The 18,129-nt window shown below is 33.5% G+C and overlaps 1 protein-coding gene across 3 annotated transcripts; it reads right to left on the bottom strand.

Annotated features, from left to right (window-relative positions):
- Positions 1-934: 934 nt before the first annotated feature.
- On the bottom strand, positions 935-17,986 carry LOC144964803 (O-phosphoseryl-tRNA(Sec) selenium transferase-like). Of its 3 annotated transcripts, none has more exons than XM_078899438.1 (10): positions 17,809-17,986; positions 14,205-14,326; positions 13,247-13,401; positions 12,459-12,577; positions 10,894-11,052; positions 9,581-9,734; positions 8,566-8,798; positions 6,668-6,853; positions 5,014-5,098; positions 935-2,150 (listed from the first exon to the last, which is right to left on the bottom strand). In XM_078899438.1, the coding sequence occupies exons 2-10, from the start codon at positions 14,316-14,318 to the stop codon at positions 1,913-1,915; spliced, it is 1,443 nt and encodes a 480-aa protein (XP_078755564.1). In that variant the 5' UTR covers positions 14,319-14,326; positions 17,809-17,986; the 3' UTR covers positions 935-1,912. The 3 variants fall into 3 exon arrangements, with proteins under 3 accessions (XP_078755564.1, XP_078755566.1, XP_078755565.1); XM_078899440.1 differs by having other exon boundaries at positions 17,949-17,966; XM_078899439.1 differs by lacking the exon at positions 17,809-17,986 and adding an exon at positions 17,657-17,759.
- Positions 17,987-18,129: the final 143 nt, after the last annotated feature.

Genomic DNA, 18,129 nt, shown 5'->3' with positions numbered 1-18,129 from the left:
GCGCTGTTAACGGTCAGGTACTCATTTTACACCTGAGTACGGTGACAGAATGTGAGTAAAGAGCCTTTTCCAAGGACTCAACTATGCTCCAAACGCGAGGCTCGAACCCAGGACCTTCCGATCCGAAAGTGAGTGTCATACGACTAGACCACATAACCGTGCTCGAGTGTAGTTGAGTCTTTCAAAAAGGCTCTTTACTCACATTATCTTATCATTATCATACTCGGGTGTACAATGAATACCTGGCTAAAAATCCTGAAGTAGTGTCTTTCTGAGACCTAACAGAGCCAGCTCTGCAATCACTGCAAGGGAAAATGGGTGTAAAATTAGGCCATATTAGGTGTTTAATCACAAGCTCAAATCCTAAATCCTCATCTGAGTTATTTTATGACTAAAAGATCACACTACCACATCACAGGAATTAAATTCTGGGATTAGAGCTATACACAGTGGGGTTACGATGAAGTACTGATATATAATAATAGTCTTAAAACAAACTACTTCAGTGAACTTAATTTTACAAAACTAATTTTACTTTTCTTTAAACCTTCACGACAGAAGTCCTATTTTAGGGATGAATTTTTTTTAAAAAATGCGCCTGGATCTTCCCCTGCAATCTTCTACATTTTTACAAGAATAGAAAAAAGAAGCATAAATCACAGGGTGATATACAACAAACAGAACAAGTGTAGTAATTAAGTATGATACACAAGATTTATTTATCAGTAAAGATCATCAAATATATTTTAAAGTTAAAAGAAGAAAAAAAACAAAGCCAAACCCTCCTGCCCCCCTAAAAATCCAAAGATAATACCCCCCCCCCCCCCCCCCCCCCCCCCCCCCCCGAAAAATAAAAGAGTCAACCCCAAAACATAATTGATGGTTTACATGTTATGTAAATTGAACATAAAGTAGACAGAATTTATCATACTTATTTCTTTTTTTTTTTTGGAATGTATGAATCAAATTAAAATTTCACTTTTGTCACACAGAAGTCAGTATATAAGAGATAATGCAATTGTCTGTCCACACCATTATCTTAGAATTTCTAATTGAATTGGATAAGGTCGTCTTTAAAGTTAAATTAAGACTATGGGACTCCATTTTTTAAATTCAGTTTGTTAATGAAATCCCTTGCCCAATCTAATTCAGCCAGCCATTCTATCTAACATGTCCCCTGAAGGAGGCGAGCGGGTGAGTAGAGAGAAGGAACTAAATCCACTTGGCTGTTTTGACTATTGATATCCAATTCATTTGTATAGTAGCATTTTTCTTCTTATTCTTCAACTTCATTTGCACTGCCAATGTCACGACATATCAAAAAAAAAAAAAAAAAAAAAAGTTCAGATTGACTGAAATGCACCTTTAAATAAAGATCTCAATATTCAATAATGCTCAAAAGCTTGATGCCAACAGGAAGGTTGTTCTATAATTATTTTTTCCATTAAAAAAATATAAAGTAGGCATTTAAATTCACATAAATTAAATAGTTATACGTAGAAGCACGTCTGGAGTATATTGATATTTTAATTTCCTTCACCTTAGTAACTAATAGCGTCAAATGGGGTAACTTTGCCTTCAGGGGAAACTTTACCACTTTCAATTTGGACCAATTGGGATCTTTAGTTTTGTGACAATTATTTCCTGAGATAAAAAACAAAGGTCTTTTAACTGTAAAATAACTGCAACAAGGTTGAGATTACTCAAAATGCTCCAAATTCAACAGGGCAAAGTTTCCCCTTGAGGCAAAGTTACCCCAGTTAATGATACATGTTTATCTTCTAAGTCTGTTACTTTCTCTTTGCTTAAGATTGAAGAAATCAACAAAGCCTTGTATAATCCTTCAATCCTGTCTCAAAGTGCTTTTTAAAAAAATATTAAAAAATGTCATGTCATTTTTGGTGTAGCCTACTTAACGAATTCCATCATGTCCTTCAGCTCTTTCCTTGTTTTCAGGTGAATTATCTTTTATATTTTTGACCTTGCTCAAAACTTTTGCCAATCTAGTGATAAACAAATCAACATCATCTTTCTTCATTCCAATAGCTCCTGAGGCAGTTAGGTAAGCACATGGGTAAATGTCACTATGGGCGCCAAAATTTTTGAAAGTATAACCGCTGACTGTGTTATTTTTGCTTGGGGCAACGACTCTGAAAAAAAATTTTAAAAATAAAATAGTAAACATGGAACTGGCAAAATTTATTTTATATAGATATAAGGATGCAAGATCACCAATATTTGATAGTGTTTATTTTGAACAGGTTTTGAAAATGTCTGATTTCAAATAATATACAATGCAACCTCTTGATAACACATTGGGAATCAGAGCAACCAAATATGGGTGGGTCGGGGGCTAAAGCACCAAGAATTACACAGTACAATGTGTGACCCGTGAAATTATCAATCTATATTTTAGGTAAAGTTTCTATAACAAGATAAAGTGACAAATAGATATCAGAACTGAAACTGACTTTGATTTATCAGATTTTCTCCTAGTTATAGATGATTGTGGACAAGCTGTTATGGGGAAGCCTGTACTAGACATACTAGACAGAAATGTCCTTCTACATCATTATTTTGTCAGCTTTGAGAGAAAGAAATAGAGGGAGAGAGAGGGGAGGGAGGGAGAAGAGAGGTGAAGGATGTGCAGGGAAGATTAGTATGATGAGTGTGTCTCTGTTAATTTTACTTCAGTTCAAGTAGGGTCAGAATCGACTCCAGCGCAGAGGCCTCATGCCCTATTAGTTGAGAGCACTGTATATTATCAATATTTTCAATGGAGCAGAAATTTTATCTTGACAATCGATTTGAAATTGTCGTGGATTTTTTATAAAATGTAAGTCGTTATGGTGAGTTTTGTTTATTACTAATGGTATAAAGGAAAAGAATCTGGACTACTCATTGTTTGTTTTTAAGGGTTTTACGGCGTTTGCAACACATTAAGGTCATATCAGCGCCTGTAAAAAGGAAGAAAGTGGGATTGTAAAATGTTCTAGAATTACCATTAAAGCAACCAAGAAAAGGGAAGACAAAGGGGAATTGGTTCAAATAGGAAACAGATGTAGATTCCAAGTGCACGCTATAAAAGTATTTAATTTGAGATCACCTAAGTCTCATTCAGACACAAGCACAGGTCCCCACCAAGAGAAATACACTCAAATGTTTACCAATCATATTTAATTTGTAAATAAAACATATTACAGTGCATAACAGAGAGATGGTTTACAAGGAAAAAAATATCATCTCCCAAAACTGACTGTATCACTCCCAGCTCGGGTAGTATCCGGCCAGTGCCAGGACAAAACCAAGTAATTTCATTCCAAGACAAAGACAGAAAGCATGTTGGAAAACAGATACTGGGGGGTAGAAGACGCAGTAAGTGCCTCCCTGCCTGGACTACTCATTGTCAAGGATGTTGCTATAAGTGAGCTGCAGTGTATTTGTAACAATAGAATTTTTAAATAGGCGACCACTTGGAGTAATTTTTTATAAAGGGTTCCTAAATTTTTAATTATGTTTTGCCATTGCATTAAGAATGACAATGACAAACATATTGAAAAAATATTCATTATCCACTCCAATTCGTATGTCAAGGTAGTCGTATGTACTAGGTGCAGCATAAAATTAACTCGAAATAGCCCCAAAGAAAAAAGACATAATAAAATGCATTTAAATTTAAATTTACTATTGTTGGGCTGGAAAAAATATCAGAAAGTAATGTCTTAAAACAATTGCTATTATCTAATACAACCACCACTATTGTTATAAAAACCATTATAGCCGAATAGTGCTGTAATTGACAATATCAATAACTAAAATAACGACATCTATAACTACTCCTATTATACCAAGACAACAAAGGTAGGTACCAACATTTTTATATGGTGATCATTGCTGTCCAATGGTTTTGAAGTCACATATATGGGTGCAAGTAGGTAAAAAAAGCATAAAATCCATTTCAAACAAATTCAAAAAGCCTGAAACTTATTTTGAAATGTGACCTATGCCTAAAAATGGTATTATTTGAGGTGGAATAAATGCTGGAAATAAATTTCACTTAAAAAACCGGAAATCTTGCACCCATGCACATGGGTGTGAAGAAAAAAAAGATGATGATAGTATTGTCCATTGTCTTAAGTCTGGGCGGTTTAGATGATAAAAATTGAATTCCTGCCTAGCCAGGAATATGAGACTTATGCCAACATCTATTTTATCTTATTAAGAAGAAGGAGTACAAATTCTTAAGGAGCTGATAAAAAATTTCATATTTTTAGCGACTTTTCCTCATCTGGTACAACTTGACATAATACCTTATTGAGGTGATATATCACCTTTGGTTTGCAGTGGCGAACAGGGCAATTAGATGTATTTATACATTGCGCACAGAGAAAGATCTGAAAAGTGCTGCATTATATGTCTAGGTTTCAGTATTTATTTTACTTATTTTAAAATAATAATCAAAAAATTATATTTGGCATTGTAAGCCTCCAAACGGTTCTTTGGTACAATGGACTTAACTTTAAAACATTTTTTGAAACAATACATTCCATGTTTTAGCACAGCCTACAATATACTGTATCAAGCAATGTATTAATTTTGGCCATATTTTCTGGCAATGCCTATCTCATGGTGTTTGAGCACGCAAAAATTTCCGGAACTTTTTGCCTCTCCACTTCTTTCGTTTGATCAGTCTTGTATAACACTACATTGACATCTAAGTCTTGAAGATTCTTCATCATCATAGTAATTTCCAGCACTGCAATCAATTTAAAATCAATCATTAAAATTCTGTCGTACCACTGCATATCTTTTTTCAAGCCAATTTTATAATTATATATTAAACAAAAACATACCTTTGAAATAAAAATATGTTGGTGAAATAGCTGAAACACGGGACAGCTTGAGAGTGACATTAAATGAGGGATAATTAGCATTATTGTCAGCATGACAAATGCTCTATCTGTTATAATTATATTGAAAAAGATTATTGACATTATTCTCAGACAAACTCACCTTGTGCCTGATACACAGCGTGTAAAAAGCATTGATCCAATTTCCGTGGGTTCAATTTTCATATCCTGTGTTGTGAGAGTTACACCTAGATTGAAATTAGAAGAATTCTGATTGATTGTCAGTAAAATTAGGATGGTCATCAAGGTGATCATAGAAAATAATGGTTTAAATTAATAATGAGAGGATGTACTGTTTATTGTGCATCATGGTATTAAATGATTCAGAGTTAAGATAACCATGTAATAAGGTTGACTGGCAATTTTATCTTTACGTTAAGACATTTGACAAACAATTCACCAGCAATTCTGCATGAATAACAATGCAAAACTCTCAAGGTTTAAAAAAAACAAAGAAAAAAAGCAAAAAAAAGCAGAAAGTGCAATGACAGTGTTGTCAACCCTACAAAAAAACCAATAACTCGCGCTAATTCTGATGATAGGCAATCAGACCATACTAGTAATATCATAGTTGGATATTTAAATTAATTACTAAACTCACTCCATAAAGATTATATAAACAGTATCGACTTCCAGAATCCACCTACTAATCAGATATAACGCAGCAAGATGATATTATATTGAACTCCCTATATGAACTTACGAGCCAAGAAACAATTACGTACACTAAAAAAGTGTATGATTGCTAAAAATGTTTAAATAACAGAAATTTAACAATGCATACAATCCTCAGCATACAATCATAGTGATATTCCTGTTGGTTTCGGAGAAAGAAAACCGATAAAGTCAACGAGGTCACAGACACAACCGAACATTCTTTCGCGTTTCGAATCAATGATGAAGCACCAAAGGAATTCAAGGTCGACTTACTGGTTGATTGTGGGGCTACTGCCCATATTCTGAATAAGGAGACAAAGTTTTGTTCGTTCGATAAAACATTCTGACCAGATAAACATTCCATTGAATTAGCAAATGGTGAAAGACTGAATGCTGCTATGAAGAGAGGAAATGCATCAATGAAGTTGAAAGACTGTGAAGGAAATTCTGTTGATGTTTTATTGAAAAATGTTGTGTGTTCCCACAAATCTAACCCAATTCCATTTTAGTTGAGGCTTTTATAGTATCGCAAATGACAAAATCACCTCCGCTGCATATTCAAGTATATTTTGTTCACGAACCAAAACATTCAAAACATAAAGATAAACTTTGCACCAAAAGAATTTGGGCACACAATAACAATGACCTTACACACTGAGAAATATTTATTATCACACCATACTCGTGACGTATTTTTAAAGTCCACTAGAATATAATTGTTATTATTATTTTTATCATCTTTACATGCATTACCCAAAATCGTGATTGTAAAGTTGGCTACACAGTGTCCCAGTACCATGCAGTATTTTTCGTTTGTCTTTCATTCAGGGTATTTATTTTGTTGACATCAAAATACGAAACACAACCTTTTATGCAATATAAAATGCAATTCAAATACCAAAAAATATGCCCTGATGTATGACCTCTTAAAGTGTCAGTAACTATTTCAATATTTGTCTGAATTTTTCACTGCCCTGCAAAACATCCTATAAGCATTTTCCGTTTTGTGGTCACGTGATTACAGCTCTATTAGAATATTATCATAGATTCTTCTTCTTGATATTGTTAGTATTATCATTATTGGCCACTTTTATGTTTACCTAAAGAAATAGGATTGTTTTTAGTCTGAAGGACTCTTTCCCCAAATTTTGCTGCACAATCAGCCATGGACGTAGCCAAGTATTCAAACAATGTTTTCCTCTCCTGAAGTAGTTTCTTGAATCCAGAAGATCCTAATGACAACAGGGTGATTAAGACATCCATTGTTGGCGATGCTGAAGCCCTTCCTTATAAAACAAAAGATTTAAAAAAGAAAACAGAATCAAACATGAAATTGGAACTAAAAAAAAAATTATTATAATTTTAAAGAAAAGCCCCCCCCCCCCCCCCTCCCAAAAAAATACAACGAAGAAAAAAAAATAATCACAAACCAAATAAACAAGCAATATTAAGCATATCAGCATATATATGGCTTATGTACAGAAGCAGAACCCGTCAAATTTGAAATAATAAATGAGGTAGTAATAACATTTATAAAAATATATTCAGTGACTTTTAAAAAGGAATAAACCCATTTTTAAAACAAATTCATGAAATAATTTGTATTTCCACAGGAAATTGTCTTATAAAATGAATTATATCAAAAAAATAAAAAACGAAAAACAAACCCAAAATCCCAAAACAAAAAAAACAACAAAAAACAACAGGAGATTACATCTAATATCGAAGCTGTTGCCTCTTAAAAGGTATACTTTTTTAATAACTGTAAATAACGATACAATTAGCTCTTTTCATCAGCTTTTCCTATTACTGGCCCCCCGGAAATATGCAAAAAAATATCCCAAATTATGCGGGGGGAAAAAGGCAAATTATGCAAGGGAAATTACAAATTATGCAAAACAAGAAAAAAGTAATACATCGCTGTCTAAATTTTTCCATTGATTTATGTACATTTAAACAATTCAAAATTAAAGAACTACAACGCAAATTCAAAACCTAATTTTTTTGTTGTAGCACAGAAAAGCTAGATGTCGCAGAGACGTTGTGCTAAGACTCCTGCGCCTGTCTGACAATATCAGATTGTAAACAGAAAAGCTGCGCTCAGCATCAGCGCTGTTGATCGTGGTGTATATATGTACCACTTGGCACAAGCAGCCAAAGCGGGCACTTCATCAGAAATGGACTGCCAAAAATATGGCACTCCACTTGAACCTCACTCCATCCAGGTGTGTATTGGCGGTACCAATACTACATACAAATGTATTTGTAGGATCTCCCGACTTAAACAATGTACAGTGAAAGACTGTTAAACCGAAATTGGTTAGCATCTATGTTTTGCTATTAAACACCCCAACCTCCCCCCCCCCCCCCCCCCCCCCCCCCCAAAAAAAAAAAAAAAAAAAAAGAACAAAACACAACAAAACAAAAAAAAACCCCCAAAAAACAGAGTCAATAGTCCCTTCCATTTCGGATCACCAGTGTTTCACTGCATATCTATCATAGCAATGTTTAGCCGGTTAGCGAAAGAAAGGCAGTGATCACTTGGTTTTGGTTAGATCTCAAGAAGACAAATCAAATCGTACACTTGGAATTGGAATAGCCTCCCTTTAAAGTTAAAGGGAAGTCACTGTCACGTATTTGGGAACATCGTCGGACTTTTTCGGTTTCATTTTTCTTCATACAATGGTCATAAATTCACGCTAAAAACCATATTTTGCATAATTATGCGGTAAAAGGTGAATTATGCGGCCGCATTGCGGTAAGTGGCAAATTATGCAGCCGCACCGCGGCCGAATCTGTCGCATTTTCCTGGGGGGCCAGCTATTAAAATGTTCAAGTATTGACAAACAAATCGTAAAACAAGACTCTGATACCACGGAGAAGATACAAGTGATTTTTTATTATTTTAAAAAAAATGAAGATTATGGTAGACAGAATCTGAAAAAGATCACAATAAAAGAACAAAAATAAAATAAAATGATGTTTCTTATTCAATTACCAGGGTATGTCTTCCCAATCTCATCGATAAATTTCTTGTCAAAACCAGCAATGATAGCACCACCAACAGGAACCATGAAGTTCTTGTCCAGACTTTGTACAAAAGCATCCACTCTTCCAACCCTGGCGCTTTGTTGAATGAGATGACAACATTTGGACGTTTGAAGCCCATAAGCATTGTTGACTAACTGAGGTATGTCTTTTTCCTTACACAATATTCCTATTTCCTCCAATCTGATATAAATTGGAGAAAAAAACAAAACAAAAACACCTTGCATTAATAACTTGATGCAATGGAAAAAAAAATAATTCAAGCCAAACAGCTAGAAAGATAAAAACTTAAATTAAAAACTTTGTATGACTTAAAAAGGCAAAAGAAAAAAAATCAACTCCCCCCCCCCCCCCCCCCCCCCCAACAAAACAAAACAAAAACAAGCTAAAACAATCTGGCATTATCTCAATGTGATTTTTAAAAAAGCAAACATTGTAAAATATCTTGCTTGAAAACTTGAAATCAATTAATTTTACATGATCTAAACCCAATCTTTCTTATAATATTATATTAAGAGAAAAGTGATAATGCAAACCCAATAATGTAATCAGTTAAATGTTTAAAACAAGTTTGTAATTCGCTCACAGTGAATTGCTCATAAACATTCATACATGATGTCTCAAAAAATGTTTTAAATTACACCCTTTTGGAAGGGCACCATTAAATCCAGTCGCCTAGGCATTCCATGAAAGAATATAGATAATCCATAAAACAGGATGTCTGATGTCAACAGGAATCACCCATGTTGTCCAAACTGAGAAAATTGGGGATTAATAACCTTGCCCAAGGAAAAAAAATGAAAGTGCCTGAAGCGGAGATTGAACCTTCAACCTTCTGGATCACAATGCAATGTCCTAACCACTAAGGCCACTTTGCCCCCATACATTACAAACTCAAAATGAAACAAAAAATATTTTAAATAGAGACTAAAAGAAATATGTTCATCATCTTTTCTTCAAGCCACCTGTCTGGCACTCTCGGTGTAAAACAACTTGTTGTGGACATAACACAAAGAATGTTATCTGCACCAAGTTCGTCTATTTTTCTTTTCATTTCGTCCATGTCTGTCCTCAACTCATCTCCTTCCAAAAAATTTTCAATGATGACAGGAGTCATACCTAAAAGAGATAAACAACAAGAAGAAAATGAAATGAATTATTGCATGACAGGCTAACATGTTTTCTATAGATAGAATGAAGATGACGTCATTCTGGTCTTTGTCATTGTTTTTTGCCATCCACGTTTATGAGTAATTCTCACTAGACTGTATTAACTAGTCTATAAAAGTTCACGGAGAGTTTTGTGTGTGGTCCGTTATACTTCTGGATGGCAATGTTGTGAGCTTCTTAACCAAGCACATACTATCTATCCTGTTTGATACTATATAATACTTTCTGTGCTTTAGTCTAATAATAATAATAATAATAATAATAATAATAATAATAATAATAATAATAATAATAATAATAATAATAATAATAATAATAATAATAATAATGAGGATAATCATATACTAATGGATGTAAGATCACACGACCTTAAAAGAAGGAACAGTCAAAGGATATTCTACAGGCCTTTGAAATATTCTAATAAGATTTGAAATAGTTATGTATGCTTTAACTCACTCAACCCTAACACCGACTATATCCGTAGTTTACCAGGGTTACTTTTACCTCATACCTATTCATTACATTTTTCTGAAACAAATTATAGGCGTAATTTCAAAGCTAATGTTTTTAGTTTTTGCATATAAATGGTAGTTGAATAAAACCATCTATGTAAATGATCATTTTAAATACACCCCCCCCCCCCATTTTGGAAAGTAGTAAAAATCTCTAGGAGTGAGTGAGTTAAAAGTTGTTCGTAGGGATATTTTGCACTAAAAAAATAATATTTTAGATTTTAGAATATTTTAGTTGACAGAGGTTTCTGTAACAACTACCTATGCCCACATGAAGAAATAGATGATACTCTCCAAGATAAAAAAAGTGGACAGAGAGTTTTGTCGATTCTGTATTAACTAATATCCAAATAAAGCACACCTCTTCTCTAGGATCATAAGGATTGTATCTCTCATTTTGTGAACAGGATTTGTGGAGTAATTATATTAACAAAAATTATGAAATAAACCATAAAATGTCATTTTTGAAAGTTGAAAAATATAATCATTATCTGTTGTAATTTTAATTGCAAGCACTGCTTAAGAGTTCTTATTTTTATGTAGATTATTCATGTTTCATAACTCTTAGATGTTATAAGAATACATATACATTATACCTGCAGTGACAATCGACTTGAAGCATGACTTCTGATCAATTCGAGGCCATAAGACATATTTTGCGTTGGGTCTCCGTAATTTCAATGTTAACATACACAAAACTAGGGCCATTCCAGTTGCCATGGGAACGACAAAACAATTGGTTACGCTGTGAATCCCTATAAATAAAATTGGGAACAAATATAACCATGTAAATAAATTTAAAAAAAAACAAAACACAAAAAAATAACACCCCTCCCCCTTTCCCAAAAAAAAAAAAACAAAAAAAAAAAACCCCCACAAAAACATGGGGAAATAGAGACCAAAAACTGGCGCTTATATGACCTTAATGTGTTGCAAGCGTCGTAAAACCCTTAAAAGCAAAAAACAAAACAAAGAGACCAAAAAGTTACGGGGTGTGGCATTCTTGTTATAAGCAACAATCACGGTTTGTGGATTCAAATAAAATTCAATGTATGCATAAAACACAGAGAATAAACCTTGTAAGATAGGATGGTAGAAACTAAGTCAACAAAATAACTCTATTGAAAAGAAAAAAAAATGCACAAAAATTTTTAAGAAGTTGCCATGTAAATCTGAATAAAACGGGGATTCCTGAGTCTGGATTGTTCTCAAATTTTGAGCTTATACACTATAAAAGAGATAATGCTAAGCATCATTCATAGTCGGAAAATTTTAAGTATTAAGGGACAATCAGCAACAACTCTATGTGAAAAAATAAATAAGGTCCTATAACCAATCCATTGTAGGAAGAACAAGGATACTTCAGCACGTTCATTTGGTGCTCTATCAATGAGTCACCTGACTTTCTAAAATTAAAGATTTAACCCTTCAACATGATTGGTAAAATGCGGTATTAAGTGTTGAGTGAGTGTCAAATTTCGTTACAATAATTTGATCAGCATTGTCTTTTAATTCAGTGGTCTAAAACATTTCCTTATCATCATTGTCAGAACATGAATCTGGCTAATTCACATATAAAGCTCATCATAAGTTGGAAATAACATAGTATATAACAGATATTCAAGTTCAAGGCGTAGTGGTAGGACACTCAGGTTTTGACTTGTAAGTCCCTGGTGCAAGTCCTGCTATGGACAATGCAAGTTTAGTCCATGGAAAAGGCTATTCACTCACATTTTCTCTTCATACTCTCGTGCAAAATGAGTAATGGGTCAGCAACAAATTTATCTCTGTAGTAAAAAATTGTAAAAGTGCCTTAAAGGTGTCATGTATTGTTCCAGGGACCAATTGTAAAGCACTTTGATAACATTTAGTGAATATTGCGCTAAATAAAAGCTGACATATATTTCATCACTTATCACTTTCATTACTTTTCTGTGCCAATTTGCTGTCCCATTATGCTCTTTGGTTTCTTGCAATGGTTGAAAATGGATATGTAGTTATTCTGTGTGGGCCCACATGTTATTTTGTATGAACATACATCAAAGACACTAAGATCTGAAGTCAAAGACCAAAATTCAAATGTTTCTTTGACATAGACGTTGACTTTGCAAATAATACAAAACTTGTGCATGGGCCATTCGTATGATTTACATATTCTGACCTGACAGTTTGATAGCGTCTAACACTAAGCGATTGGTAACCTTCATCATCACACTAGATCCAGCAGCTTTTGGTTGGACAGCAGTTATGTCCCCAGATCGTCCTATTCCATGGCCAAATCTGGCAAGAGGAACAAAATATATTCTCTCATAAAAATATTTGTCCAAAAAAAAAAAAAAACCCACCAAAAATATATTAAAAAAAATAAAAATAAAATAAAAAACAAAAAACAAAAACAAAAACATAATGAACCCTATATACTAATTTCTTAAATTTGATATGAAAGCTTGCTAGTTAATGTTGTAGTTAAAATTCTATCAAAATTGGCAAATAGAATATATTTAAGACAAAATTCACGTTTTAAGTGATATACAGCATACCTCACGTAAACCTCCCCAACTGTCCCACCAAAGTTTCTTATTTACTAATTTAATTACAAGCACAAACCACATCAAAATATTTGTTGTCCTGACAAGTATCAGACAGGACAGTATATATTGTGCAATGTCTACTAAATGTGCTCCAAGCCCTCAAAGTGTCCTGAGCCAACAACAACACTTAACTTTAAGGGATAAGATATCTGCAAGGCACTTTTACTATTATCATTTTTTTCTTTTGACAGAACAAACGCTGTTACTGGTGGCCTGGTATTAATTTTACACCTGATAACATGCAGAGAGTTTTATTCAAGAACTCAAGTTTGTGCCATCTAAAGCAATGCAGAGCTGCAAAAGGGTTTTACTAATGTAGACAAAATTTTCTATGACTATGACTTAAGCATCTCTAGACCTGTAATGTCGTCTGGCAACAAGCTCTGAAGCAATTCTCGCTTCCCGTTCTCCAACACCACAATTGTTCATGAAATTGTTGCTATCCATCACAGCAAGCTCTTGTAAAAATAACTCGATTGTTTGGTCAGACCATCCTTCTTCAGGCAATTTTGTCTGGTCAAAAATTTCAAAGAGACAAATTTATTAGAAGACAGATTTTATATGCTATTTAAGTTGTTGACAATTATGAACAATAAAAAAGATTTGTTTCAAAAGCAGACCTGCCTACTTGAAATTAGAAAATGTTGTAGTTTTCAGTGGTAATAATACAGCAGACGTTATAACTACTTTTAAAAATCACCAATTTGTGTTTAAATTCCATTAATGCCTTTAACTCATTCATATATTCACTCTGCAATAAAACTTTGCTTTCAAGAATTTTATTGAATTAAAGATCTTTATGCAATTGTCAATTAGGAACCGAAAATTCGTAGTTCTACGAAATTTTTGGAGCAGTAGGCAGGTCTGCAAAAGGGTCAACTGTTACCTGGCAAGTGAAACTTTCATGAAATGCCGAGTTGTTGGCATATTCACCTGCCTTCAAATTGAAATGTCACAGGCTCAAATCCCAGTAGAGACAGTGGATTTTTCTAATGATTTCTAAAATTTAGAATCTCTTGCTTTATATGGAACAATCACAAATGCTCTCTCAAATCAGATAACAAAACAAAACATCGCAATAGATTGAGTTTAACCACAATTTAACCACAATTGGATAACGATTTTTTTTCTCTCTATAACATATTGCATAATTTTCCTTACCAAGGAGATAAAAATCTGAAAAGGTGATGACTAAGAAGTGATACTGCTTGATATGAACCCTTATTATTTTAATTAAAAAGTTATAACAATAACCAAAACTATGACCATACAACTTGAATGAGATGATAATGTTCCCTTTTTTGTTCTTTGATTACCTGCTGCAACAGATGTTGTATTTTGTTTTCATGTGTGCTCCTTGCTTGGGATCCTTGAGTAATATAAGACTTTGGAACAATGTTTTCACAGAGTGACACAATATCAGGATTCATTGTAAGGCCTGAAAATAAAGATGCGATGTTTTCAATATCATTGCAACCTGATTTGACTTCAATCTGTCAATCTTTAAGGATGATATATATATATATATATATATATATATATATATATATATACATATATATATATATATATATATACATATATATATATATATATATATATATATATATATATATATATATATATACATATATATATATATATATATTTTTTTTTTAAATTTTTTTTAAAAGGGTTTGGGGTTCAAAATTGTCCGATACAGCCTGTGTTAAATTTAAGCTCATGAGCACAGAATCACTGACACTTTAGGGAATAAAAGTGACAAAAGCAAAGTCCATGACTGTGCTTCTGAACAGAAACATAAGCAGCTGCTCCAGGTACATCAAGGCTTGTTGGGAATCCCCTTTTAGCCAGATTCATTTGCGCACACCTACAGACTTTATTATCGGACCAAGTTTGATATTGATGGCTCAAAATATTCGTTTTGATTCTTAATTTCCACAATACAGTCGTATAATAATTAAAATTAAAATAGATGAGTGCCTGTTCATAATAGCCTTTATTTCTCCTCAAATATTTGATAATATAGTTGATAATAATAATAATAATAATAATAATAATAATAATAATAATAATAATAATAATAATAATAATAATAATAATAATAATAATACTAATAATAATAATGATAAATATAAACCCACTTGATAAGGGAAACCCTGGCCCATTCTTAGATATTTAGATGTAAAGAAATAGAAAAGATTCTCTAGTTTTAAGCCTGAGAGAAACAAGTAACTAAAGAAAATCGTCATAATATAAGTGTTTTTTAGTCAGGAGACTATGCAGACTCGAGTCCCCCCCCCCCCTTCCCCCCCCCCTTTGTGTTTGCGCATGCACTATGGAGTCCGAATAGTCATGGGAGACTATTCAGACTCGTCCAAATTGCCACTTTGTTTTTAGTCTCCGACTGAGTCAGCTCTGGCTACAGGTCATGGCCACATACAAATAAAACCAAGAAAAACAAAAACATACAAAACAGAGGGCATTGTAAAGGAGAGAGGTCTCAGCTGCCATCTTTACACAGAGACTGAGTTGCCACCTTGACTGTAGTAAATAGCAGTTCTGGAGTCGAGGGTGGGGAGAAGGAGGGGAAGGAATGACATGGCAGAGAAAGTTACTAAGAGAGAGAGAGAGAGAGAGAGAGAGAGATCCAGGGCGGGGGGTGGCGGGGGGGGGGGGGGGGGGGGGTGATGTTTTTGTTATTTTTTATTTACAATCTTCTTCTTTATCAATCTGACACAGTGGTGTCAGGTTTAAGGTAAACGGAACAATTTTTTCCATTCTTCTCTGTCTTTTTTTTTTTTTTGTCAATCTTCTTCTTTATCTGCCACAATAGTATCGGGTTCAAGCAGAGGCTCCTACCCCCAAAAGCCCCAAAGAGGAATCAGAGTACATAAAAAGCGGAATTTGAGACCAAAAAGCAGAATCAACATATTGTTATTTAATATGACATGCTTTGCACTGAAAAGGGGGTCAAACAATAATAGAGGACACACAAGCCCTGGCAGTCTCAGAGCAAAACATTGAATGGATGGATTTAACCTCATCATGTGTGTCAATTGACCATAGGGGATGATGATGAAATAAGCCAGAGCTCTCATTTTTTAAAACATTTTATTTTTTTACTGGAGATTAAAAAAAAAAATCCTCGATTGAAAAGCTGAAAAGCGGAATGTTTGCCTTGAATGCAGATTCGCAAAATATAGACCAATTAAGCGGAATGATTCCGAGAAGAGCGGAAAGGTAGGAGCCTCTGGTTCAAGGTAAGAGTAAGATTTTTTAAAATAGGCAGTTTAGTGAGCAGCAGCAGTGGCAGTCAAATTGTGACCTAACTCGCCCATAGGAAAGTTGTGACTGGAAATTGCCATTCACGTTTTAGGGGGTTCAATTAAAGATGCATAACTTTGTTTTAGAATAACATCTAAACTTTATTCATGCCAAATTTCAGGGCTCTATATCTATGCGCAGACACTTTTTAACTCTGTGCCTAAATGCCATGTTTACATTATCTTCTCATCATGGCTGCCTGACGATATCGATATTCATATCTATATTTTAAATTGATTCATGTATTATTTTTAATTTAGTCTATAATATTTTCAGTACTATTATTTACTGTGTTTTTATTTTGAATACATACTGTCCAACTTTTTTATGGGCATTTTATAGTTTTTGTTTTAAAAGTTCGTATATTTCTTTTTGTGAAATCCGATATTTTAAAAATACCACTTGCTGTAATTTAATTTTATTTTGCCATCAAGTTTCTTTCCCATATTTTAGATATGTTTATTATCATTTGTATCCATATTCTAAAGGCCTTAGCCTTAATAATTATTATGGTAAGAAGTTCTATTAGTTATAAATTTTGACACCTCCACACATTGAGAGAGAGAGAGGGGGGGGGGGGGGAGGAATGGAGGGAATAAAATTATATTAATTGTCAGTTCAAATGATGTAATAGCAATAAACCAAAAGTGGTTCAGCAGAATTTTTCAAAGTATTAAAAGCCAGAACTTTCCTTCTAATTAAAATAGGGAATCCGTTTCAATCTATTTGAACTTTTTTCAATCTACCAATTTATTTATATGCAATTAAATTGCCAGAGGTAAAAATAAACTCATTATGTCATTATGCAACATGTTAATATTTATATCTTTTCATTTAAATACTCTAAATTCTAAAACCCCTTTTTATTCTCTATGATTTAAATCAAAGAGGGGAATTATTTGCAATTGTTTCAGTGAGATATTTGGGATAAATCCAAAAGTGATATAGCAAATTGTTTCTTACGTCTAGCCGAGTTTTTAATTATGTAACATTTGCGTCATATTAATATTATGTAATAATGTGTTATTTTGAAATGTTTATCTATCTTACTCTTTATTAATGTAAATGCATTGTCCTCGATAAGACTTAGACGAACATTTTGGTATACTATATATAATAAGAACTCCATATTGACTTTTAAAAACCATTTTTTACTAGCAGCACGCGATTTCGGTCACAATTTTCCAATGGTCATGGTAATTTTGGGGTAAAATTCAGTCTGAAATTTCAGACTTTGAACTGCTGTAACTAATTTCTAATCAAGATAGAAACAAAATTCAAACTGTTTTGTAATCAGTGCTGCCAGCTCTTTCCAAGTGCGTGAGTGTGAGTTACATTTAGAATTTCTGTACAAATACAAACATGGCACTTTAATAAAAGCGGATAAATGGCAACATTAAAAAATAAATTGACAACATTTTTGGTTGCTAGAAATAATTACAGGTACAGAAAAAAATTGGTTAATATTTAGCCTTGGAACACTTTAAACCATCTTGCCACGGTCTCTGTGTCAACATAGCAGAAGGCGACACCGACCTCTCTCTCCATTACTACCAGTGCCAAAACAGAGAGTAGAGTAGTGATTCGACGAACCTTTGACTATGTGAATTACTGAGGTAAATGCTCACAATATTGAAAATAATAAGCACGCAAAATGACTGAAAAGAAAAGCCGCAAACATTAACTGCTTCGATTTAAGAGTTCCCGAGGAATCGTCTATACTGTCTACTGACTACTGACTGAGATTTCAATTCTGGCTTAAATCTCCAACTTTCGGTTTCTTTTTCCTTTTACTAATTTTCATCACAAGAGACGGCAAGTAAAGAGCTCTATAGTGATAATAACAATGCAGTTACCACATTTATTTATGTTACCCGGTTAAATACAATTAATCACCAAAACAAAACAAAGCAA

The sequence above is a fragment of the Berghia stephanieae genome, chromosome 2, assembly GCF_034508935.2.
Source record: "Berghia stephanieae isolate SIO BIC M18660-M18661 chromosome 2, UCSD_Bste_1.3, whole genome shotgun sequence".
Classification (NCBI taxonomy): domain Eukaryota; kingdom Metazoa; phylum Mollusca; class Gastropoda; order Nudibranchia; family Aeolidiidae; genus Berghia; species Berghia stephanieae.
This window is presented reverse-complemented; position numbering and strand designations above follow the sequence as displayed.